This window comes from Lissotriton helveticus, chromosome 3_1 (assembly GCF_964261635.1).
Source record: "Lissotriton helveticus chromosome 3_1, aLisHel1.1, whole genome shotgun sequence".
Lineage (NCBI taxonomy): Eukaryota > Metazoa > Chordata > Amphibia > Caudata > Salamandridae > Lissotriton > Lissotriton helveticus.
Genome location: NC_136061.1, coordinates 103,312,508 through 103,340,392, shown reverse-complemented (window position 1 = coordinate 103,340,392; position 27,885 = coordinate 103,312,508). Strand labels below are relative to the sequence as shown.

At 45.3% G+C, this 27,885-nt stretch overlaps 1 protein-coding gene across 1 annotated transcript; it reads right to left on the bottom strand.

Moving 5' to 3' along the window:
- LOC144822653 (uncharacterized) lies at positions 1 to 27,885 on the bottom strand. The gene is made up of 3 exons (XM_078680413.1): positions 27,462 to 27,885; positions 26,773 to 27,173; positions 1 to 54 (listed from the first exon to the last, which is right to left on the bottom strand). The coding sequence occupies exons 1-3, from the start codon at positions 27,883 to 27,885 to the stop codon at positions 1 to 3; spliced, it is 879 nt and encodes a 292-aa protein (XP_078536539.1).

Sequence of the window (27,885 nt, the reverse complement as noted above, 5' to 3'; positions counted from 1 at the left end):
TCATGCTGTTCCTGCAGTATACCGACCTTCTTCAAGTCCTCTCAGCTGCCAAAGCTAAAAAGCAAATTATGTGGGAAGGTCATCGATTATATCTTTCCCAAGATATGGCCAAGGTGACAGCGGACCGTCGGAAACAATTTTTGAATTTGCGTCCACAATTGAGGGCTCTCAATGCCAGGTTTGGTTTACTTCGTCCATGTCTATTTAAGGTAACCTACAAGGAAAAAACCACGACGTTTGAAGATCCGCTTGTTCTTGAAGACTTTCTTCGACAACAGAGAGCTGATGTCATCGACACTACAAGAGCTGTTTGATTATGTCTAATTTACTCATTTGTTTTCCTCATTTGTCTCTAGTCATCCTCTTCGTGTCACTTTGTTGTTCTTTCTTTATTTGCTGATATTGCCCTACATTAGTATGTCTTGATTTCTCTATTAATATTTTATCTTTTTACTTCTCTTACAGATATGATTTCCCTCTCCTCATCCCGGTGTTATCCATTCATTTTGTTATCTGCTGGATCCTCGGATGTTCGATGGCGTCTGTTCCGTTGTTGATGTCGTCATCTTCTGGCGTCCTCACCCCCATTCTTCGTCTGTCTCTGTTGGTATGTTTCTTAGTTGTCCTCTTTTGATCTATCCTGTCCATTATCTCTTACTTTTTCTCTCTTTTCTCCCTCTTTTTCCTTTACTTCTTCCTTCTTCCGCTTTGATCTTTACCTTATTCTCTTCATTCTGTTTCTCTTACATGCATCTTATCTCTACTTCTCTTATTCTTACTTCTTTTTAACATTCTCTGTTTCTTTTTTCACTACTTTCTTATATCATTACCTTCTTGATTTAAATTCCGAGACGATAACCGGAGACACTGGAAAAGGAGGAGACTTGGTTCAAAAAGAAAGGGAGGGTGGATTGTTGAGCAGAAAGTGCATGGCTTGGTATTCAACTTTGCCCTAATAGGGACCCTTACTTCTAAGTCAGGATAAGGGGATTACATTCCTTAACAACCCCTGCTCACTCCCTTGGTAGCTTGGCACGAGCAGACAGGCTTATCTCAGAGGCAGTGTGTTAAGCATTTGTGAATATATACAGTAATACAGTGAAAACACTACACATGAACACAACACAGGTTTTATAAAAATAAGTATTCTTTATATAGACTTAAACACAAGACCACAAATGACTAAAATCCACAATACTACACAACAAAGTTCACAACAAAGTACCTGGATGCGTAACGCAAAGTAAACAAAAGGCTCACAGAAAGGGGAGATGCATCGGTTCCGTGATCCAGGGGAGATGATGCGTCGTGCCTCAGTGCTTGCGCATAGTAGGGGATACGTTGTGATGCTTACCGGTGCGGAGGTGATGCGTAGATTCTCGGCCTGCGGGCCTGTTGCGGTGCGCAAGATGGCGCCTTGATGCGATGCGATGATCTGGTTGTGATGCGAGAAGATGGCGCCCTTGATGCGGCGATGCGATGATGATGCGATGACGCCCTGGCAGCCTTGCGACGACTCTGTACTTTGGAGCCACGACAGGCCCTGTGACACGCTTCTTTGGTGATGCGATAGCAACTCTCAAGACGGTGTCACGCTTCTCTGGTGATGAGACAGCAGGCAGCTTCGTTGAACACACACTTCCAGGGACATGCGGCGAAGGCTCGCTTCTCCGGCGATGCAACAATTTCAGCTGCGGCGGCGACACGCTACTTCTCGAAGCGTCGCGCTTCCAGCTCCGAGCGGCACACAAGTGTCTGGAGTCAGAATTCCCAGCATGGAAATTCAGTGGGGAACTGGAGGTGAAGTCTTTTGTCCCTTAGACTTCAGCAGGAGGCAAGCACAGTTCAAGCCCTTGGAGAATATTCTGTAGATGAAAGTCCTTACAGAGTTCCTTCTTCTTTCCCTTGGCAATGAAGCAACCACTGCAGGCCAACCCAGCAAACAGCACACTGTCAGAGGAGCAGTACAACTCCTGCAGCTTCCTTGGTTCTTCTCCTTTGCAGAAAGGTTTCTTGTCCAGAAGTGATCTAATTTCTTGGGATCAGAGTCCCAATATTTATACCCCAAAATCCTTTGTTCTCTGAAGGCAGAGAGGCCTCTCCTAGTCCAAACCAGTACCTGAGCACTTTGTTTACATGACTCCCTTCTTCCTTTCACTGTGCAGGGCAGAGGCATCAGACAAGCAACAGGAGGTGGATCCAGCATTGTAGAGGGAAGGGCCAGCCCTATTCAGGTCCCAGGTGCAACTCCTCCCTCCCATCTAGATGCAGATCTCTCTATTCACCACCGGGCTGCCCCAGCCTGTTTCCTGGTATCCCCCAGTCCTGTCACTCACAAACCTAGCAGAGGCAGGCCTGGACAGTTAGGCAAGAAAATACCTACTTTCTAAAATTGGTATTTTCAAACACAGAATATTAAAACCAACTTTACTAAAATATGTATTTTATTATTCTGAGCTCGGGCGTACTAAATTTGAATTTCTACCATGTTCCCTGAGTCAGTTAGGATTATAAGAATGTAATAATCTAACTGCCCATTCTGGCCTATGGAGAACACATAGCCTTCAATAATGAAACATGAAAATGGCTGTAATTCACTATTAGGACATGCTTCACATACCAGAGTATGTCCTACCTTATACTTACAATGCACCCTACCATTGGGCCTACCATAGGGGTGCCTGATATGAAGCAAAGGGAAGGTTTAGGGACTGCCAAGTGGGTGCACTTGGCCAAGTCGACATGGCAGTGCTAGACTGCACACAGGCCTTGCAATGGCAGGCCTGAGACACACTTTACAATCTGCTTCTGTGGGTGGCACAACCAGTTCTGCAAGCCCAACAGCAGCATTTGATTTACAAGCCCTGGGAACACATGGTGCACTGTACAAGGGGCTGACAGATAAATCAAATAATCCAATCATGGAATAACCAATAAGTACATCAATTTAACATAGGGAGCACTTGCACTGTGGCACTAATTAGCAGTGGCACAGTGCCCAAAGCATAAAACCAGTAAAAACATACCAAAATAGAGAAGGCTATCAGTCAAAATGGAAGGGAGACTCACACCAATGATGCCTGGTCTAACACTGCTCTAGACTGTAATGCATGGGATAATTTTTATGGAGCTGCAACCGCTAGTGTACAGAGGAGTAACTATGAAAATAGAAAGAAGACAGCACTTTGACACTACTATATCAAGAGGCACTTCCTGTTTCTTATACTGTGGATAAAATGCGTTAGCTTGAAATCAACAGAATTATTCATATTTCTAGGACTGACCTAACATATAGTACCAAATTGCCGGTATGCTGTCTTTTTGTATTTCATAAAGGCACATGTTCAAGATGTTTTCACCAAAGTATTTAAATGCCTTTAAAGAACGGCCTGAATATATGAGAAACTAGGCAAGGGTTATCTGATCAACCAAACATTTTGCAAACTTGTCATCTGTTTTGCAGTACCTGATAAATATATTAATTTGACAAGTACTTTTTAACCCAGCTGGGGTTAATCATAGTGGCGATGAAAATCATTGCTAAAATACCAACTTCCTTACTTCTCTAGAAACTTTTAATAGTGCCTTAAAATACACAACTAAAAATAAAATGAAAAGTAGAGAAGTGACTCACATATAAAGACTGATTTATAATGCCCTTTGGAGACCTGGATCATTGTGAATGCTACAAGATACTATTTTCTACTGTGAGAGATGACAGCAATAACCTTTTAAAGTGTAATTAATTTGTCATTGGGAGGAGTAGTTGAAGTTTAAATGTTTTTTTCATTTGGAGTTTGTAAAAATCCTGACAGTTTAAAGACATATTTTAAAGCATTTGGGAGAACATTTCTAAAATGTCGTTTAATTTATAGCTGGCGTTTTTGGGGTGACAAAGAGCAGTTTCTTGTTCAGGCTCTAATGCTGTATCTTTCAGTGACTCTTGATCCAATGTTCACTTCAAGAATATCTATATTTTTTGCCAGGTCCTTCTTTTTGTTCAAATGCTAACCACCATTTTTTGACCTCTGACAGTGAGTAAGAAGTAGTGGTGGGCAGTAACCTATGTTCCTCTGGCAGAGTTCATTTAGTTTTGCCCACTCCGCTTTGGCAAAAACTCAGCCACCTTGTCGTGTTTTGGCAGCTCCTGAGTTAGCGTTTAGCACAGCTACATGGTCTTTTCTGTTAACTTGACCAAAACGAACGGGGGCCATTTTGAATCCCTCTGACTTCCGTTTCCTATGAACACGCTGCCTCGTGGTCAGTGTGCCCTTTCGTCCTTTCTCGATACCCATGGTCACTATTCTGCTCGGCAACAGGCTATTTTTAGTACTGGTCAAGCGCACATGCGCACTATGCATCAACTGGTCACTCTTTAGGAATGTTCACACTAACTGACCAGTGCCGTTGAACTCCTCCCACGTGCTGGCTGTGTTCCAAAAATGACCTTATATGTACCTAAAATGTGTAACTTGTAACCGCCTATCTTTTTATTGCTATTAAACTGTATAAAAGAGGTCGCACACCAATGTTCGGGGTGCTACTTCTTACATTGCCGAAGGGTGCTGTAGGAATGTATCACCACCCCATGGGGTCTTAATAAACTTGTCTTTTACCTTTTCCAGTGTCCGTGCCAACTTCTATACTAAGGCGTTCGAGAGTTTAGCAGAGTATGTAGGCCTGATTTGAACCCAACACCACAATTGGCGACCACGAAGGGACTCATCGGCGACTCGGATGCCCGAAGGAGAGGTCGTGACGAAGGTCAGGAAACTCGCCATGGACGCGTACGCTGCCACTGAGTGACCCGAGTCTTGGCACCCACGGTGTGTTTTCCCTTCCTTCCGATCTGACCTTCCAGGTGGCGCCGGTCCTCGACTGAGATTCTGATCTTGGATTGTCGTGATGTGCCGTTTTGGCTGATTTGACCACAGAACTTGGCAGTTGGACTTTGGACGTTTGAAAATATTTGGTAAGCTTTTGAGCGGTGAGGTAGTCTACTGACACTTACTGTGGCTTTTTGAAACTTTGAATTTGAATTTGAAATTTGTTAGCTGACGTTTTGAATCTTTGAATTTGAATTTGAATATGTGAAGTGCACCTCACATAGGCAGGCATGTAGGGATATTTCTCTGATTTATTTGATTTGAACGGTACACCGCGTTAGGTGACATTTTTGTAGTATCACATTTTCGTGGTACTTTTTGGAACATGCCTGTTTTTAGCACACTCCGTAGGATGTGCTGTTCTGAAAATGGTACCAATTATCGATTAAGTGAAAAGCAGCCGGCTCCCCCAGAGGGGACTCCAAATCGTGAAATGTATGTCAAATTCGGTATTCCACCTATAATGTATAGTACATTATGGCATAAGTATACTAAGACTGATCGTGAGTTACAGTGGCCGCTATATTGGTCGTTTGACCTTCGAAAGGTACAGTATGTAGAGCAGTGTTTGTTTCAGCGAAGGTCTAGACAAGATATGTTTGATTGTGTGCGTATGTGGGAGAAAGAGGTGCGTGAACGAGCGAAGCGTGAGGAAGCCTTGGCGGAGAAAGTGCAGCGGAAGGCTGCACATGACAAAGCTTTACAGCTACAGGAGAAGGAATTACAGGAAAAGAAAGTGAGGGAGAGACGAGAACGCAATTTACAGGTTAATGGTCAATTCCCTATCAGGCGTCCTCTTTATCCAGTCCTTACTAATGAAACAGATGATTTTTCATTACTAGATCGTTGTCCGCCTCCGTACGTCGTACCTACGGCTCCGAACGAGGACTCGGACGAGGATAGTGATCGAACACAGCGTACCAGGTTACATGCGGAACGAGCTGCGGAATTACGTTCATTTGCACGAAAACTAAATATTAATACTGTTACTGTTTCTGACGTTACTGAACAAATGGAACAGTGGCCTGATAAGGAACGACTGTATTTTTTAGATCATTTTGGAGATGAAGTTGTTGAGCGGTATAGAAAATATTCTCTCGAGTTAGAACCAAAGGAGATATCCAAGGGTCGTGAGAATTTTCGTAAAGGTCTTTTTGTTCTTTCAGATGCGGACGACTTCTTCAAGCGTTTGATTGAACTGCGTAATGAGGCGACACGACTACGGGAGTTGGAAAAGTCGAAGAATTCGTCTACGTCCGGAGCGACGGGGATATCCAAAGAATGCCCTATCTTTGAAACAGATAAGATCGCTGCGATTAATGTTAGACCTATGCGAGAAGCTGCGCCTTTATATGTCCCTCATAAAGGGGATGGCACAGATGATGATAAAAGATCCAAAGACGCGAAAGGGTATTTTGTATATAATTGGGTTTATACGCCTTGGAATAGAGCAGATGTCATGGCGCTTAAGAATGCTTTACCTGATCCCCGTAAAAACCCTGCGGCTTTTTATGAAAATGTTGAAAGTGCAATTTCTTCATGTATCATGACGTTAGTTGATATTGATCTATTTTTCGGGTTGATATTGCCCCCTGATATGTGGAGAGCGATTCGTAGGTTTGATGACCTCACGACTCTCGGGGCCACTTGGAAAGATCTTGTTCAGGCTGATTTAGATAGAGAACCAGCATGTAAGCCGTGTCAATTAATATTAGACCTTCCAGGGGCCATACTAACAAAACTAAAGACTCTTGCTCCCGCTAAAAAGATTGATTGGACTATATTAGCCTCTTGTAAGCAGAAAGCGGATGAATCAGTTTCCGATTTTTTCTCTCGCTTCGAGGAAGCGTTCCATGATTACAGTGGTCAATTATTGACAGAAGATACTGGCAGGCATTTATTCGTTGATAAGTATGTGGCTAATCTCCTACCGGAGATTGCGAAACGATTGAAAGCGAGTGAAAGTTCATGGACCACAGCAACCCCTGCTTCTTTATTGACTATGGCTCAATATTATGAAAGACAGGAATTAGAGGCAAAAGAAAGTAGTGAAAAGAAAGCAAAGGATTTGAAGACGAAGGTAATGTTAGCCCAGGTTCAGGCTACGAGAGGAAATAACAGAGGAGGGCGAGGATCATACAGTAATGCTCCTCCCCCTCGTTCTGACATTTCTGTGAATCAATGTGCATACTGCAAACAGTTTGGGCATTGGATTGCAGACTGTCCGGTGTTTCGAGAGCAGCGTAATTTGAGGGGACGAGGAAGTGGAAGGTCTAGGAATTATTATGGAGGGTCAAGAGGAGGTTATGGCACGAATGATCGAGGAGGCTATGGTACGAATGATCGTGGAGGATATGGAGCAAGGGGTCGTGGTCAGTCTGATTATAATACGTTTGATAACCGCAATCAATATCAGATAAATGAGGGTGGTCCTGCTGAACCACGGGATGAGCATTATGCATAGGATTGCGTAGGATGGGGTGTGGAATCGGTTGAGGTACCAGTTGATCAAAGGGGTCCATACATAGAAGCACATGTTCTGGGTTCCACTGATCAATTTCTGGTCGATACAGGAGCTACTCGTAGCGCTTTGTCCAAATCTTTGCTTTCCTTCCTGGCCAAACATAATCATAAAGTTTCGAAGAAAAAGCTACAATATTGTAGACCAAAGGTGACCTACCTCGGTCATCTTTTGTCTAAGGAGGGCCGTGCATTGACACCAGATCGAATTCAAGCAATCCTAGATACTCCAGTCCCTCGCACTCAGAAGGATGTTCGCGCCTTTATAGGTTTGACGTCTTTTTGTAGGCAATGGATATTGGGTTTTTCACATATCGTTAAACCATTGTTGGCATTGTTGTCTAAAGATACACCGATTCCCATTGAATGGACGGATGAATGTCAGAATGCTTTTGAGCAATTGAGACAAGCTCTTTGTTCTGCACCAGTGTTGGGTACACCTGATTACACGAAGATTTTTACATTATATGTGCACGAGAAGGATGGGTGCGCATTGTCAATGTTAGTGCAGACACACGGAGACAAACAGAGGCCTTGTGCATACTTCTCGGCGGTACTCGACCCTGTGGCTCGAGGATTGCCTGGATGTTTTCGAGCAGTTGCAGCAACAGCAGTTGCGATACGACAAAGTGAGGGAATAGTTTTGTCACACAAATTGTTGGTGCTAGTTCCCCATGCGGTAGATGCGTTACTGAATCAAACAAAAACGCAGCATCTAACCAGTGCCCGTTTGACAGGATATGAGCTAACATTGTTGGCGCCGCACATCACACTAAAGCGATGTGCGACACTAAATCCTGCTACTTTACTGCCGGATCCTGTTGCTGAGACCCAGAAGGAAGAACAACATGATTGTGTTTTTCTGACTGAGGAACAGACAAAGGGTCGTATCGATTTACAGGATACGCCATTTCCAGATGTAGATGGGGAACTGTGGGTTGATGGATCGTGTGTGAGGTTACCAGATGGTACGACTTCCGCAGCTTATGCGATCACGACACTTAAGACCGTGGTAGAAGCAGCACGAATACCCCAGAAATCGGCTCAAGCAGCTGAATTGATAGCCTTAACGAAAGCATGTGAGTTAAGTGCTGAGCTATGTGTGAACATTTACACGGATAGTCGTTACGCTTTTGGAGTAGTGCATGATTTTGGCCTACTTTGGAAGGAACGAGGATTCCTGACTTCACACGGAGTACACATCATGCATGGAGAGTTGGTACGCGATCTCCTGAATGCACTGTTATGCCCAAAGAAAGTTGCAATAGTCAAGTGTAGTGCACACAAAAAGGTGACGGACAAAATAGGGCAAGGCAATGCTTTCGCAGACCGCATTGCGAGAGAGACCGCTATGCTGCAAAATAATTTCCCCATGTATGTGGTGAAGTCACAAGCTGAGCGGTGGCATGATGCTAGAGAAGAAATACTAGATATACAGAAGTCAGCATCTGAGGCAGAACGTATGAAATGGGCCACTGAAGGAGTATTGGATGATGAGGGTTGCTGGCGTAGTAAAGATATGGAGAGATGGAAACTACCCATGGCCTATTTACAAACAATGGTGCAAATGACACACGGGCTGGCACACATTGGAGCTCTCGCAATTACTAAATTGCTTACACGAGTTTGGGAAAATGCTGACATTGCTAGCACGGCTAAGAGAGTAGTGCAGACCTGTCTGATATGTTTGCAGCACAATCCTGGACAAGGGACTCATACTCCTAAAGGAGGGTTTGTTCCACCTACTGCACCATTCGAAGTACTACAAATGGATTACATCCAGCTGGAACGCTGTAATAATCTCAAGTATGTCCTAGTAGTGGTGTGTGCCTTCAGCAAATGGATTGAGGCTTACCCTACGAAAGACAATACAGCATTGACAACAGCTAAGGTGTTACTCAAGGAGTACTTCCCGCGCTACGGTGTTTGTAAACTTATGTGGAGTGATAATGGCCCTCATTTCATTGGAAAAGTAGTAGAATACGTCCTGAAAGGATTGGGAATCAAGCAAAGATTCCATGCTGTCTTTCATCCGCAATCAGCAGGTTTAGTAGAGAGATATAATGCAACTCTGAAGCTGAAGCTAGCAAAGATAGTGGCATCGACATCTCTGAAATGGCCGGACGCTTTGCCTCTGGCATTGCTGTCCATTCGGTCAGTGCCACATTCTCGATCTGGCCTCACACCCTACGAAGTGGTGTTTGGAAGGCCTATGAATATTTGGGGAGTTCCAAAACCTCGTTTGATACATGATATGCCTTGTATAATGATGAACGATTATCTGGCACGATTAACAAATGATTTGCTTTCTATCCATCAACAGGTTCGAGAGGCGCTCCCTGATAACTCCACTGGTGAGGCTCACGATCTCCGCCCTGGGGACCACGTGATGGTCAAAGTATTTGAACGATCCAGCAGTTTGGAACCGAGATGGCATGGCCCTGAGCAAGTGCTGCTGGCTACGCGAACTGCTGTGAGAGTCACTAACAAGAAGCGGTGGATACATTCAACGCACTGCCGACGTGTCTCTCCGGATCTGGTGAGCCCTGTGGTGCTATCCGACTACAGAAAGATTTTGGATACAGAAAAGAGCCCAGCTGTCACGCCTGATGAATTGGAGGGAGCCTTCCCGGACCACGTTGTTTCTGATAAAGTGAAGTACAATCTACGCCCCAGGAAATAAGATTCCTTTTGTGTTTTTGAAACTGGTTGGTAACCGCTCTGAGGTTTGTGAAACGGAAGCCGGGAATATCAAGGGGGGGGGATCAGTTCTGCCCAGTGTAGCGACACCCGTCTTGAATCCCGGAGAACAAATCAACGGCAGCCTCGGTTCAGAACCATCGTTTTTATTTTTCCCGCTTAGTGTTGTTTTCTTGAAGAGTATTGTTTTGTGAACTATGGCATCTCCTTCGACACGAAGAGGGAGAATTCTTGGTGTTGTTTTGTTTGTCTTGACCGTAGTGGTGATCGCAGTATTAGCTTGGACTATAGAACTGTTGTTTCCTGTACGAGAACATTTGCTGCCCACCACTCCAAGTCCATCTGAACATTTTCATTTCACTCTGCCTTTTCACGAAGAAAGACATAGGTAGACTTATTTGAATAACAGCTTTATTAAGATTTTGCATCATACTCATAACATGACCAACACGTCCAATTGTTGGGTATGTGGAATGTTGCCCGGACATCAGAAGAAGGGAGGAACACCACTCATTCCTCTCCCGTTTTCTCATAATGGTTCTTGTCATGCTTGGTACACTCTTCTTTTTACTCTGCGATGGCCAACGAAAGGTGGACTACTTTTTCGGTTGAATAAAATATGTTATAACGACAAAGACGGCTATCCACACGCTGAAGGAACTAAGTTTGAATGGGAAGAGTACCGTCCGGACAATGTTTCTACACCTCGTGTATATACGAATCAAAGACTTATAAATGTGACGAGCTCGCATATGATAACAGTCATTGATACAAAAGCAGATTTGTGTATTAGAAATAAAGGTACAATCCCTGTAGGCCGCAGTGAATGTAATATTACACTTACCTTTGATACACCAATTGGAATTGCATTTGTAGCTTCACATAACACATATTTCATTAGTGGAAATAAGGGATACCATCGTCTACCATTGGGATGGTTGGGAACGTGTTATATAGCTTTTGTATTACCACCTGTATTTATTGCTCCTCCCATGTACCACAATGATTACGTTCTGTACCATGATTTCATACTAAACAGGGTCAAACGAACAGTAGATCTTGATGAAATAGACCAGACTGATACCACTTTACAACAATATGTAGATTTCAATTTGGGGTTATTCTCATTCGTAGGAGCTGCACTGAATAGCAGGAAGATAAGGTGGCTTACGCGTGTGGTGGAAGCAGTCGCTAACGACACTGCCTCCGCTTTAGGGAATATTACTGAGGAATTGCAAATTACCAGAATTGTGGCGCTCCAGAATCGAATGGTTCTAGATGTGATACTAGCTGATAGAGGTGGAGCATGCCGCGTCATCGGAAGTAGTTGTTGCGTGTACGTACCAGATAACTCACCTTCTGTATATGATTCGATTACAAAATTACATAAGATAGCTGCTGAGATCCACCCAGAAAATGGAACATGGACCTTTTCTGGTTGGTTCTGGACCCTGCTTAGTACTTGGGGTTGGAAATTATTAACGATTCTCTGTGTTTTTATTGGAGTACTATTTTTCCTTTGTCTATGTATTCAATGTGGCCCTACATTATGTTCTGTATGTATCACAGCCTGTATTCCGTCCAAACGAGCTATTGATAAGCAAGAGAAACTGATCAATGATGAAGTATTGAAAATAATGGCTATTAACATTGAGGATGAACATTCTGACTACGTCCACTATGAGGTAGCTTTTGCTAAACGCTAAAAGGGCCGTCTGTTGTGTTTTGGCAGCTCCTGAGTTAGCGTTTAGCACAGCTACACGGTCTTTTCTGTTAACTTGACCAAAACGAACGGGGGCCATTTTGAATCCCTCTGACTTCCGTTTCCTATGAACACGCTGCCTCGTGGTCAGTGTGCCCTTTCGTCCTTTCTCGATACCCATGGTCACTATTCTGCTCGGCAACAGGCTATTTTTAGTACTGGTCAAGCGCACATGCGCACTATGCATCAACTGGTCACTCTTTAGGAATGTTCACACTAACTGACCAGTGCCGTTGAACTCCTCCCACGTGCTGGCTGTGTTCCAAAAATGACCTTATATGTACCTAAAATGTGTAACTTGTAACCGCCTATCTTTTTATTGCTATTAAACTGTATAAAAGAGTTCGCACACCAATGTTCGGGGTGCTACTTCTTACATTGCCGAAGGGTGCTGTAGGAATGTATCACCACCCCATGGGGTCTTAATAAACTTGTCTTTTACCTTTTCCAGTGTCCGTGCCAACTTCTATACTAAGGCGTTCGAGAGTTTAGCAGAGTATGTAGGCCTGATTTGAACCCAACACCACAACCTGCCACGTGGTGAAGGGCATAAACCCTCCTTTTAAATATTAATAAGTCAACTCCTAAGTAGGCATTACTGCCAAATAAGGCAGGGCGCATGGTATTTCAACCAATCAATCAGAGTACTTGTAAAGCGCGCTACTTACCCATGTGGGTCTCAAGGCGCTGAGGGGAGGGGGGGTGCTGCACCTGCTCAAAGAGCTAGGTCTTGAGGAGTCTTCTGAAGGCGAATAGGTATTGGGTCTGCCGCAGGTGGGTAGGGAGGGTGTTCTAGGTCTTGGCGGCGAGGTAGGAGAAGGATCTGCCGCCGGAGGTTGTTCGTTAGATGCGGGGGACAGCGGCGAGGTTGAGGCTGCCCAAGCGGAGCTGGCGGTGTGGGTGTAGAAGTTGATTCTGCTGTTCAGGTAGGCTGGTCCGGCGTTGTGGAGTGGTTTGTGTGCGTGGGTGAGAAGCTTGAAGGTGGAGCCATTGTAGGGCTCTCAGGCGGGGGGTGATGTGGCTGTCGCATTGATTTTGGTGTGCTTCCAGCTTTCCGGGAATGTTGCTGTTTCAAAGGAGATGTTGATGACCTTCCGTAGTTGGGGTGCGATGGCGGTGTCTGCTTTTTGAATACATGGTGTGGGCATGGGTCTGACGGAGATCTTGAGTGGATGGAGTTCATGACCTTGCGTGTCTTGTCGTCGTTGATGTTGGACCAGGAGGTCAGGCAGTTGGCGCTGGTGGTGTTCACAGGGGAGGTGGGGTCTGGCGTAGTCGGGGTAGTTGTGGTGTTGAAGCTGTCATGAATGTGAGAGATCTTGCGGTGGAAGAAGATAGCAAGTGAGTCGCACAGTTCTTGTGAGGGCAGTATGTAGTTGGCGTTGACGCTGGGGTTGGAGAGTTCCTTTATGACGCTGAAGAGCTCTTTGCTCTCATGTACGTTGTTATCCAGGTGGTCTTTGAAAGAGGATCTCTTGGCTAATCAGATGAGGTGGTGATGTCTGCGGGTGGCATCCTTGTGTGCTGCGTGGTTGTCCGGTGTGCGTTTAAGAGTAGGAAGTATAAAGTTTTAATATTCGACACGACCTTATAGTGAAAAGAATTAAAAGGCTATTTTCACCTGAGACGAGTTAGTTGTTCCATAGGAAAGCATTGGTATACAATACTAGAGTTCACTTTATGACTTTTTAAAATATTTATTACAAACCCAATTCATTGGTAAAGTTGGACTTGTTATACGTATTTTAGTACAGGTAATTTTAAAATGCTGCCTATTACCTCCCTAAAGCCTCTGGAAGCCTATTTGCATGAGTTTCCAACTGTAACCCAGGAGCAAAATAACCCCCTTCATGAGTTGTGAACTTGCTCGCAGAGCTAAAATAAAAGCTCTTGGGAGGGGGAAGGGTGCTCTGTTGCTCTGGGAGGCTGACCATATGGGCTGTACCCAAGAACTTATTTAACTTTAAAGGGGCCTACCCTGTCAGAGGCAGATGTAGCTAACACCAGTACCTGCCCCTGCATTTTCTCCCCTAATCAGTCAGTCACTAGGCCATGTGGGAGAGATGCTGTCCCAAAAACTGGTTTTTAGTGACATCAGATGTCGATTTCCCTGGCTACATCTCTAGAGTGAGCATAGGAGAAGAAATGTTCTGCCATGTTGATTTTGGCCGAGCGGGGCATGGTAGGATTGATTTTCAGCAAAATACATATGAAGTGCTGAAAAAGTGGGTAGGTCGACCAATGAGAACTTTTATCCTATTAGGTAGAGAGTGGCCTTGAGATTTCACTACCCCAGGCTGGCACTGAGCACAAAAGTACCTTCCCTAGTACCATGCTCAGATCACTCTGAAACTGTGGAAGAACAGAAAGAGCTTGACCTGCTGTCTGTGACCTGAAAAGAGCACTGAAGACTGGTTCTGCTCCCTGTCTTTGTACCCAGGACAAAGAAAGGGTCATATAGCTGACCTTCTGTTTGTGCTCCAGAGTCACAACAAACGTTAAGAGGCCTTTCTGCATTACAGTTGCCCTTTACCCTTGACTCTGCTGCTGAACTCTGCTGGAGTGAGTCTTGAACCCTGAGTACTGTCCCCAAGGTACTGGACAATAGATTGGTCTTCAAAACATGTTGCCAACTTTTTGTCATGAGAATCAGCAGTGGACTGGGACCAACCTGCCAATCTGATCCGACAAAGGTGTGTTGACACTGGGTCAAACATTCAGGTTGCTAGCCATGGGCTTCTCCAGAGCAGTCAATCCGTTTCAGAGGGACCTTGTGAAGAAGGTATTCAGCCTTGTGGAGTCTATTCAGCTGCAGCCTGCAGCCTTGCTCCACTGGAAAAATCGGAGCCCCAATTAAGTTCAAAGGTAGAAATCTTCACCAGGTGAAAGCGTAAAAAGCATTTGCCCATGAGGGACCTTCACTGGGCATGAAGTTCAAATTTCTCCCGTTCAGAGATTCCCGCCAAAAGTCAATGGCTTAAACGAGTTGTATGACGATGAGGAGTACTCTTTATCCCCAGCGTGCTAGCTTACCCTGCAAAGGATTTTTGACTTCATTCCAGACCAAAACTAAAACTTTTCACCGGCAAAAACGTACCTACCCTATATCGCGCCCAGCCTTAAAACTGGGGTGAGTGATAAATTCTGCTCCACCATTGGAGTTGGCAGAGATTTTCCAACTCAGTTCTGGAGAAATTCGACCAACCACTGAGTGGCAGAGTTTTTTCTCATGTGCGGCTTGAGTGAGATTTGGCACTCCCTTGCTTGATTTTCGGTTACTAGCAGGGCACCTGGTGAGATTTCCTCAAGGTGAGCCATGGCAGGCAGTTGCTACCCATTGCAATCAGAAAGCTTCCGCTTGAGTAGAAAATCCTCTTAGGTGGCAAGTTAAGAAGCAGTGCTCTGTGGCACGCTACACGGTTCCTCTCGCACTGATTTTTCAGTGCGAAACGAGTACCCAGTGCTAGAAATCAATACAACGTGCCAAATTTCTCCAGTTTGCAGAACACCATGGAGTCGGCAGAGTTTTCATGTAGCTCAGCCGAATTCTTCAGATTGAAGCTCCACGAGTTCTGCCCACCCCTAACTTAACCCCTACCTTTTCTCCGTTCAAGTGCAACTAGAGACCATGGTAGGTGTTTAATGCTTTTTGACACTATTTTGAAACTTAAACTTTAAAAATTAATAACTATACAGTTGACACCATATTTCTAAACTGTTTTGGGACTTTGCTTGTGTTGTGTTTTTGCTATAGTATTCTTAAAATACTGTATAAATACTTAACAAATTGCCTATAAGGTAAGCCTGCCTGCTGTGTGCCTTAGCTACCAGAGGGTTGAGCTCAGGTTAAATTAGAGACTTGAGTGGTTCACCTTGACAAGGATTGTACTTATTGTTTGAGGTGGGTACTTACTCTATATCCTTACATACAGTAATCCCCATTTGACATCAAGGCTCCCAGATCCTTTGGTGTTATGAAGAATGCTAGACTCAAATGCAAAACGCTCAATGATAATGCTTTACCTTTCTCTGTGACTTGGAAACTTGGCTTTTAGTCACTCTTGAGAAATACCTTACGGAACTGAAGCTATATTAATAAATATACATATCTGCATCCCTTCCATTATTTAAGTCACAAACAATAAGGTGAAGCTCTCTTTGAACTCTAAATGAGCAGATATCTGATAGGGTGTTGAAATGTGGGACAAATTAGCCTTCTTCCTGCTTGTCCCGAATCTTTTAAATGTCAATGTCTGTCTGCTTTCCATTTGTTTGACCTACAGAATACCTTCATATTGCTGTAGTGAAATGGCTGGTATCAGCATGGATTCTATATTGTGTAAGTAATGTGAAAACTTTGTTGGAATAACAATGCATATTAGTGTTCTACTGTATTTCTTATTTGGTTATAACAGCTCTCTGTTACAGCTCTCAACATATTATAAAAGCGTTCAAATTGTCGTCAGCTCTGAGAATAACATGAAAAGACAGAAGTGAATCTGGTCGCACTTACACCACTATACTGAAAATAACTGATATTAAAGAGAAAAAGACCCATAAACTGAGGAGATTAAAGGTGTCCAGCATATGAGAACTAACCAGTGACTCTCTTCCAGTATGTTAAAAACCATGGTAATAGGTTTTCCTATTAAAGCTCCATTAAAAAACACCTAGGTGATCAGATTGTAGGAATGCAATAGTGAATGGCTTAGAGTTTCAATCAATTAGTGCTGTGTTGCTATTATAAAACCAGGTGACCACCACCAGCAAATCGAATTCTACTGGAACCTGAATAAGATCAGATTAGATACAGACTAAGGCAATAAATATGCAAAGCTGAAATATATTCTCAAGAATAATGCAAGATGACTTCCTAGATGGCCAAAGGATGAAGATGACTAAGGATGCAACCTTTGTGGAAGAACCAGAAGTATAGAGTGTGAACCTTTGCTGGTTGAACCGGTTTTAAAGCTAGTCCTCCACTGCAGTCTGTACCTGATACTCTAGAACATGTTTGGTAATGACCAAGGATATTAGGTTTTTCTGTGGAGTGGTGACTTTGAAAATGGTTAATTCCTGGTGTACTGAGACAAGGTGTGCTGGTTAATCAACGAAGATGCACTTTATACTAGCAATATTTCTTAACTCATCCTCCTCGGAGCTTTGCCATCCATAAACTTTTAGACTTTTGTGTGACTGGAGAGGCATTGGCGAGATTTATGTCGGACTTGCGGCACTTTTGCACCGCCGTTGCGTCACTTCTGTGACGCAGCGGCGACGTAAACCCTGCGCCACTATGCAACATACTTACATCATGACGCATCTATGGAGATGTGTCACGGTGTAAGGCCCTGCGCCACATGAAACCTGAGTCAGGTTTCATGTGGGCGTTTCCACGCAGGGTGGGCGTTCCATCACAGAAACGCCCCTGAAAAGTGACTCCGTGAAATCTACAAGATTTCATTGAGTCACTTTCCCAACGCTGATGCGTCAAAACCCTGCGCCTGCTTGGAGCAGGCTTAAGGCTTGACGCACCACGTTAAAGATAGGGCAAGTTGGAATAGTGCTGGAATTGCGTGCCACACGCAACACAACTTCAGCACTGTGCCAACTTCACGCCATAGATGTGATACGCATCTGTTTATTCCTGCGCCATGGTGCGCCGCATTGTAAATGCGGCGCATCATGGGTGGCACAAGGATAAACTTGCGTGCCGTATCTTTCCTGGCGCATCTCTGCCGATTTGCAGAGATGCGTCAGGCAACATAAATCTGCCCCTATGTGTCTAGCCTAGTGTAGAGGATCACTGACATAAATATTGATTCACACATTATGGACTACAATAATATCAACAAAATAATTACATCATCGTAAAAAACAATATAAAATAAAGCACTTTGTACGTAAAGCAATTATATAAAATAAACAGAGAACCTTGTATTCACATGTTTGAATTAAAAATAAATTTATTGGATCACCAAAATATTTATATTTTACCCCAATAAAATGTAAAACTAATTTCACAACAATATAACCAAAATAATTGCATCATTTACAAACATCTATACAACAATAAAAAAAAAGATATATATTTGAACTAAAAATTATAAAACTATATATCAAACTACATATAAACCCTAAATTAGTGTTTACCATAGAAGGACGTAACTCACAAAACAAATTCAAACTAATTCTAAACTAATACATAAAATCAAACTATAACCATCTTAATCAATAAAATCAGACAAAGAATTAAATCAACAATATAAAAAAAACAATAATTTGATCAACTAAGAAACAAAAACGACAAAGAAACTGCCAGAGTCTTCGACAGGACTATTAAAGAAGAAATATATACATCTCAACAACTACCTAACCAAGTAAGTAAAACGTATATTTAAATTAAAACTTACTTACAATTAAAATGAAAAATGTAAAAAAGCAAATAATTAACAAAACACTCTCTCTTTACATATACTTCCTAAAAGAAAACACTACAACTTTGAAAGTAATACTCTGCCAGAAGGAAACACATATCATAGACTAGCAGAGATAGCAAAGTAAGTATACATAAACTATTAATAAATATAAACTCACCCTATAGCTAGTTATAATAAACCTAATGACCTCAACCTCTACAAACAAATGAACAAATAAACATTTTAATGAAATTGACACTTTTGTTTCCTATGTGCATTATACCGGCTGATAATTATTCAAGGCAGACACAGTTGGTAAATGTGCGTAGTCCCGTCATGTCATGTGATTATTATGTGTGACACATGTAGTGGGACTCGCCCACAGTAAAAACATCCAAAATCAGGAGATCGAAATAGCGGAAAATCAAGGAATACAGAATGGGCAGAACCCAAGTCCAACACTACCATTTCAATCAAAGCATATGGAGACACCTCCAATAATATGCACTTAGAGCTCCAGTATGAGTCTGGCGGTCCGACTTGTGGGGGCTTGGCAGAGGGGATCTCTTGACCACTCTATTATGCTTAGGGTTGTCGGACCCCCATTGCCCTGCCACAGTCACCTGGGAACAGCCAATCCTTGGTGGTATTGCAGCGATCAGGAGGCATCAACATGCTTGGCTGGACCACAGCTTATTAGGACTTTCCTTTCTGCCAGGGTTTTCATGGTGGTTTTTACTCCATGAAAAACCCTAGCAGAGAGAAACCAAAGGTACCCTGTGCTACATACAGGGGGGCACAAAATGTGCCTCACTGTGTGTATGCACCACAGCTCCTGCACCGCATGGACCTTTTAGTCCATACAATACAGGTTTTTGGTTTTCCTATTGTGGTGCCCATTTTTAGAGGCACTGCCAGTCGGAATGCCAAAAAAACACCTGCCAGACAGGAGGAACTCCTAATCTCGTGGGCCGCACACCGCAGCTTTGGTGGTGCGGAAGCATAGCAGACCCGGCGCCGCACCAACAAACTTGTAATCAGACCCTAAGTGTAGGAAATGCTACAAACTGTCAATTTGCCTTTGAAATAAAAAAAAATGACAGCACACGTCTATGTCCCTGGTTCAGAGGTAGTAAACCAATACAATTTACTAATAACATTCCTTTTCTGCCATGAAAAGCGTGCAGCGCTTACTACTATTTTAAAATTTACCGCTTCTTCTATTTTGGTTATTTTAATTTAGTTTTTCCCTGATTTTAAACATAACCGTTCTGCCCACACTCTTGCACTATAATCTGTGCCCTCACCGCGTTTAGTGCGGAGTTTGTTGTCCTCTGTGCTGCCTGCTCGTGGCGCTTGGCCGCCATCTTGGGGGTGGTTAGTGTTGAACGCGCCATTTGCCTGAGCGCTCTAGCGCTTCTCAGGAGTCCAGGTGAGCTGGTACTTAAGGCGAGCACTTTAGTTGCTCGGCCTTGGGAAAGGTGCTACTATGCGCGCTATGCTGCAGTGAATTTAAGCGTGCAGCGCTTACTACTATTTTAAAATTTACCGCTTCTTCTATTTTGGTTATTTTAATTTTGTTTTTCCCTGATTTTAAACATAACCGTTCTGCCCACACTCTTGCACTATAATCTGTGCCCTCACCGCGTTTAGCGCGGAGTTTGTTGTCCTCTGTGCTGCCTGCTCGTGGCGCTTGGCCGCCATCTTGGGGGTGGTTAGTGTTGAACGCGCCATTTGCCTGAGCGCTCTAGCGCTTCTCAGGAGTCCAGGTGAGCTGGTACTTAAGGCGAGCACTTTAGTTGCTCGGCCTTGGGAAAGGTGCTACTATGCGCGCTATGCTGCAGTGAATTTAAGCGTGCAGCGCTTACTACTATTTTAAAATTTACCGCTTCTTCTATTTTGGTTATTTTAATTTTGTTTTTCCCTGATTTTAAACATAACCGTTCTGCCCACACTCTTGCACTATAATCTGTGCCCTCACCGCGTTTAGCGCGGAGTTTGTTGTCCTCTGTGCTGCCTGCTCGTGGCGCTTGGCCGCCATCTTGGGGGTGGTTAGTGTTGCACGCGCCATTTGCCTGAGCGCTCTAGCGCTTCTCAGGAGTCCAGGTGAGCTGGTACTTAAAGCTCACACCGCTCGCGCAGCGGTGACGCGCAGCGGCAGCGCCTGACTCGCGCCTGAGTCAAGCCAGAGTCTGCGCCCGTCCGCGCTAAGGACGCGCGGGACGTCGCGGGTTTCTCCCGGTAATACCCTCTGGGTGGCAGGATGATCGTATACTCCAGTGTCTCGCTCTGGGCAATTGGGAAGTCTCTCCCTCGGTGCACTTTTGCACCGCACCACCCACTGTGTGGCCCCTTTCAGTGTGCCTGTAAGAGGTGGTCGCTGGACCTGCCAGTAGGTATTCGAGATTATGTCACCCCCCTGTTCCACGAGCACGCATTTGCGTGCCCCTGGTGACTAGGGGTCTGGTCCATGGTCTTCGGATCCTTAATCTCAACACCAGATCTCTGGTAAAACACCATCTGTCCATTGCAGACCTCATTACGGATGAGCTGCCAGATCTGTTTGTCATCACTGAAACCTGGCTTCAGGACACTGATACCGCCATAATCAATCTAGCCTGTCCTCTCGGTTATTCTCTCTTTACATGTAATCGCCGGTCTAGAGGTGGAGGCATCGCCTTAGTTATTAAATCTACTTTTGCGTGCACCTGGACGGGTCTGCAGATTGCTGGGTGCGAAAGCGCCCTCTTTAAGATCATCATCAGCCCCCAGCTCTCGTTATTAGGGATGGTTGTCTATCACCCCCCATGCAGTGATGTTGCTTTTAGGGGCGCTTTCCCGGAGGCGGTGAGCACGCTGGCGAGTGGTTGCGCCAATTTTTCTATCCTAGGTGACCTGAACCTCCACTTTGACAGGCAAGAGACTGTGGCTATCAGTGGTTTTTTGGCGGATTTGGAGGCCCTGCAGTTGATCCAACTTGTCTCCCAACCCACACATCTGGCTGGTCACATTTTGGATCCGTTTTTTACCAACTTAACGGATGCCCAAGTTTCGGCTGTTTCTCCTGTGGCATGGACTGACCACTTCCTGGTGTCCGTCTGGCTACCCCTTCCTATAACCCCTATTACTCCACCTTCCAAGTGGATTCCTCGCCGCCACTGGAACAAGCTTAGGCTAGAGGACCTTCATTACATCATGGCTGAAGAGCCATTAGGCCCTCTGCTTAATGCTACCTCGGGCTATGATCTGTTCTGTAACTGGATTACCAAGGCGCTTGACGCTCTGGTACCTATCATCTCTAGTAAATCCAGTTCCCGGCAGGCGAGCCCTTGGTATGACAGTGCTCTTCGCGTTTTGAAGGGCTCCTGTAGACGGGCAGAAAGGGAGTGGCGTAAGACGTATGATGCCGTTAAAAAAACTGCGTATTTGGCTTCTGTCAAGCTCTACCATCGAGCCATATGCAAAGCCCGGGCGGCGTTCTACGCGACAGAATTCCGTAGCAGCCTCAATCCATCTAAGACCATCTTTAAAACTATTAAAGATTTGATGGCTAAGAGAGCTGCCCCGCAAATGGACAGTTCCATTTCCCACTGTGAAACTTTAGCCGCTTTTTTCCTGGACAAAGTTAAGAACATCTACCAGTCGTTCCCTAGTACGACGCTGTCCTCGATCCCCTCGAAAGGCTCCAGTAGCTGTCCGTCGCTGCACTCTCTCCCCGCTCTATCTGGGGATGAGTTTGCCAAGTGGGCACAGCGAGTCAAATCTGGTTCGCCTGCGAACCCTTTAAGATCTGCCCTTTTCAGGGACCCTTCCTTTCAGGGGCGCACGACAGTGTGCTTACTGATCAATCTATCCCTGACCTCAGGCATCGTTCCCGCCAAGTGGAAGCAAGCGGTGGTTTCCCCGATCCTGAAAAAAACATCCCAGGATCCTTTAAAACCAGAAAACTACCGCCCTATTTCTTTGCTTCCCTGGCCGGCCAAAGTTATGGAGGCCCACGTCAATCTGGCCCTCGCTGAGCATATGACCCGGGCCAATGTCCTCAATCCCATGCAGAATGGGTTCCATGCTGGTCACAGCACGGAGACGGCCCTTCTGGCAATGGTAGAACATCTGCGGATTGTGTTGGATGCAGGTCAAACGGCAGCGCTCATTTTATTAGACCTTAGCGCTGCCTTTGACACCGTGTCCCATTGCATCCTTCTACACCGCCTGGAGGACATTGGCGTCTGTGGCTCTGCTCTGCAGTGGTTCCGCTCCTTCCTCAGCGATCGCTCCTTCTGCGTTGCCACCCCTCCTTTTCAGTCCAAGTACCACCCTTTGGACCTGGGGGTTCCCCAGGGCTCCTCGCTGAGTCCCACGCTTTTCAACCTGTACGTGCAACCGCTGGCTGAAGTCGCCAGGCAGTGGGGCCTAACCATGGTCTCTTATGCCGACGACACACAGCTACCGGTTACGATCAGTGGGGATGCCGAGCAGGATGCCCCCAGGTTCCGAAATGGGCTGAGAGAGGTGGCCAGCTGGATGAATAACAACTGTCTCCAGCTGAACGTGAAAAAAACTGAGGTAATGATCGTTGGAAGAGATGCGGACCGTTGGGGGGACAGTTGGTGGCCGCCTGAGCTGGGGCCGGCCCCTTTACCAGTGCTGGAACTCAGAAACCTGGGAGTGTGGCTTGATCATACTCTCTGTTTTACGACCCACACTATGAGAGTGGCGGCAAGCTGTTTTGGGGTGCTACGCGGGTTAAGACCGGTGCTCAAATTTTTTGACGCCCCGACAAGACAGCTGGTCATCCAAGCGATGATTATTTCTCGGTTGGACTACGCTAGTTCGCTCCTTCTTGGAGCAAACCAAGCGGAGATCCTCCGTCTACAACGGGTACAGAATGCAGCGGCGAGGGCGGTGGTCGGTTTGCCTCGGACCTGTCCTATCTCTAATACTCTACGGTCCTTGCATTGGCTACCGATTAAAAGTAGAATTCATTTTAAAGCTCTTAGTCTGGCCTTTAAAATTTTACAAAGGTCGGCACCAGAGATACTTAACAATCTTGTATCTCCTTATGTCCCAACTCGCCCTCTTAGATCTCTTGGTCAATCCCTGGTGGTTGTCCCACGCTTCAGACTCAGCCGGATGGGCGGACGTTCCTTTCGCGTGAGACCTGCGATTCTTTGGAACGCTCTTCCTTTAGAAATCCGCCTGTTAGATGATTTATTAGCATTTCGTAGGGCCTTGAAAACCTTTTTGTTTTAAATTCTTGCTTTTTTCTTTTTCCTGTTTTAGTGTTGTGTTGTGTCCACCTTTCCCTGCGCCAGGACGCTCCTTCGCTGGAGCATCTGTGCCCATAAAAATGACAATAACATAACATAACATAACATAACAAAACAAACAAAAAACGAGGTCCCCTAATATATTAGTTTTGAAGACACTTGAGTTGGCAGAGTGAATTGCTGTGGACACAGATGCCAACTCAAATTCCAAATACCATGGTGGATGTCTATAACAGCCCCTTGGCACAGGAAACCACATTAAACAATGCAGTGAAGGATGGCAGAACGCCTCTAGACAGAACTCAACCTACACTCTGTAAATATATGTAGAAGGATTACATTTATGGCAATATAGAAACCAAACAGTTTTTCTAGGTGGGAGCACATTTTTTTCATTCATGCTCCTCCCCATGCTGTATTTCCGGCACACTCTGGTTGTAACAGTAAATCTGGTCCGAGTATGGAGCTAGGTGGTTCCCAAGTTTCCATGTCCTTGGGATTCCTCCTTCTTAAACCGGATGTGGCAACAAGTGTTCATATTCATGGGATATGACTACATATAAACAAACGTAGGACAGACTCAGACGAATTGGCAATACCTTGTCATAGGATGCTGTCATTTCCACATACTACTAAGAAAAAGATTTGCACAGTAGGTCTCTTTACTGTGAAGGTACACATACTTACCTATTTATATGATCAGTAATATAGGATCTGTTGCACCCATGATATTCCAAGGGGCCCAGACCTGAATCTAGGAGAGTAAGGGCCAGATGTAGGTAGCCAAATACCGGTCGGAAACGGCCGAATTCGGCCGTTACCGACCGGTATTTGGAGATCGGCATGTAGGTGACAGAAAATAGGCCGAATCAGTAAATTTCCCGATTCGGTAAAGTTACCGATCGGTAAAGTTACCGATCGGTAAAGTTACCGATCGGTAAAGTTACCGATCGGTAAAGTTACCGATCGGCAAAGTTACCGATCGGTAACTTTACCGATCGGTAAAATACCGATTCGGTAATTAAGAATAGGTAAAATTGAAGTTTGAGATGTAGGGAGGCTCTGAAATACCGATTATGGGCCCAAATCGGTATTTAAGAGTCGGTATTTACCATGGATTCAAATCAGGTGTTAACCAGGTACAGCCTATAAAAAAGGACCCAAAATGCAATTCTGTTTGCAAAATGGCGGCATTCTATGTAATTGCAAGACGGCTACGGCTACAGGAGGAAGGAGAGAGGGAATGGCTGAGACAGGAGCAGGTCTACAGGCAGAGGGTGACCCTGTTCATGCTCACAGAGGAAGAGATTGTGCAAAGGTACAGGTTGGCTCCAGACACCATCATGGAGCTCATCAGGGACCTCAAACCTCTGTTGGAGCACCCCACCCCAAGGGCACATGCAATACCAGCACATGTACAGGTGCTGTGCAGCATCCACCTGCTGGCGTCAGGGAGCTACCAGAGCGTGGTTGCTGTGGTGGGAGGGGTGACCCAGAGCAGCCTCTCAAGGTTTTTTCACAGATTCCTAGACGCCATGTTGCACAGGATGGACCATTACATTTCTTTTCCATCCACCCATGCAGAACTGGTTCAAACCAAATCGGACTTCTACCAGATGGCAGGATTTCCCCATATCATCGGATGCATTGATGGCACACACATCCCCATTTGTCCCCCTGCTGCCACAGAATACATTTACCGCAATAGGAAATCAACCCACACCATCAACGTGCAGGTGACTTGCAATGCTAAGCACTACATCACAGACCTTGTAGCAAAATTCCCGGGAAGTACCCATGATTCATATATATTTCAGAACAGTGGCATCTATGAACGGCTGACTGCAGGGGAATTTGGTGAAGGCTACCTCCTAGGTAAGACACAGTGTGCAACACATATTAGACCTATTGCAATTAGCAGTACATGTATGCATGTGAGTAAATTATTCCCTTTTCTTTCCAGGAGACAGTGCATATGCCCTTCGCTCATTCATACTAACCCCCTACCTCAACCCCTCAACACCCAGCCAAAGGAGGTACAACCGGGCACACAAGCGCACACGCAATGTTGTTGAGAGAACATTTGGAATTTGGAAGAGCAGGTTTAGATGCCTGCACAAGAGTGGAGGTGCAAGGCAGTATACCCCCATCACATGCTGTAAGATCATTGCTGCCTGTGCCATGTTGCACAATCTGGCTGTTAAGAAGGGGACTGAGGTGGAGTTAAGTGACTATGAGGATCACGACGACGACAATGCTGTGCCTGAAAGACATCCTGCAGGAGTGTCAACACCAAGTGATGGCAGATACAGACGTGAGGAGATTACACGCAACTATTTCTGAGTAAGTGAAGACACTGAGCTATAGTCAAAGCACAAGCTTCTGTTTATTTAGGTTTCATAAACAGATGGTAAAGAAAAAAAGAGCAACAGTAAGCATTTGACATCAATGCTCACAGTGAGCAAACACACTCAGACAGGTCTTGAACCCACCCACCATAGTTGCATATTGTCACTAGGCTTGTTTAAATGGCACAAATGTGCAAATGTAACTTTAACAACTAAATAAACAAATGTCCACAGGCAGTAGGCCATAGTAAAAAATGTTCATTTTCGGCCACGCTTTGCACTGCCAGGTGTTTGTGGCTCAGCCTGTACACTGGGCGTTTGGCCTGTAGCCTCACCCTGTCGCCTGCTGCTCCTCCTTGGCTCAACACCATGTGGGCTAGCTGTGCTGCTCCTACTGGTGCTAGGTTCACTGTCTGGCACGTCAAGAGCAGAACTTCGTGCACTTTGTGCATTGAGTAGGGCCTCCAGCGCACCAGTCATTCCAGCTATGCCCCTTGTTAACTGGTTGGTGTTATTAGTCAGGACTTCCTGGCTATTGATGCTACGCCTGCATAGCAGGGATGTGGCTGTTGCCAGGCGGTGTAAGGATTTCTCTGCTCTCTGTGCTCGCTGCTTGTCCCTGCGCCTTGCAGCAATTTCAGAGTCAAGTTTAGTGCACAGTTGCTGTATGCCTGTTGCCATGCACTTGTTCACCTCCACAAGCTCTTGTATGCCCTTGCCAATGTCCTGAATGTTAATGTTCATGTTTCTCATTTGTCTCTGACAGGCCATGATGCCCTTGCCCTGCATCCTCTGTATCCTGACCATCGATCCCTCCAGGCCTTGGAAGACACTGGACCCCTCCCCACGTGCACCTGCACCCCTTACTTGGACTGTGCGCCTTCTAGTGGTAGGTGGTACAGGCTCTGTGCCGGGCTGCAGTGTGGCAGTCATGTCAGCCTCAGACAAGTCATGTGACTCTACACCCACCATTTCCTCAGCACCTATCTCCATTTGCAGCAGTGGGGAAACAACATGCCTCCTGCTAGGGTGTGCAACAGGTGTTACCAATTCAAGGGATGCAGGCATTTCTGGTGATGACACCAATAGTGGTGACTGTGAGGGAATTGGGGATCCATGCATTTCCTCACTGATGTCTGTTGCTTGGGAGGGTGGCTGCCCACTCGGAACCCCTGTGTCCTGGGATGCACTGGGCCCTGGATCCTGACTGTCATCCCTCTGGGGTGCCGTGCCTTCTGCCTCCTCGGACTGCCTTCTGGATGTGTGACCTGTGGACATATGGGCACATATCAGCTAGGTGCTAATGTGTCACAGCCACTACAATTAAACATATCAATTTGCACTTTGAACATGCTGCTTGCCCTTCATTTTGTCTGCAAACATTTACATTACTTGTTGGTTACAGTGCTATGTCACATGTTCTGTCAAAGACTGACTACATGTACCATGATGCATTGCTACAGTTTTGCACACACACCATGGGACTGGGGTAACTGAGCTGCAAGGGGTGAGGGATGGATGGGGGTGGGAGGGGGATTGCTGTGCATGCATCTTACCTTTTGTTTTTGCAGATTTAGCCGAGCTGTCCACTTCTCCCAGTCCATGGACACTTTCAGACTCCAGGGTTGTGGCTACCAGCTCCTCAAGCTCGGTGAGTGGGGGTGCTGTGTTCTTTCCTCCACCTGTTTTCTGTGACTGTTTGTGGCGATCAGCCAATTTTTTCTTTGTGAGGCTCCTTAGGTCATAGAACCTCTTCTTTAAGTCTTCTGTCACTCTGGTGGTCACTCCCACAGCATTCACTTTATCTAGGATGTCCAGCCATATTTTCCTTTTTGTGGATTCTGCCACAGTGAGGGACAGTTTTCCAAAAAGTCTGTGGTGTACCTTGACCACCTCCTCAACAAGCACCTGTAATTCAGTACTACTGAACTTAAGTTTCCTTTTCCTTTCTGCCTGCTCACTTTCCCTGCTGCTTTCCAT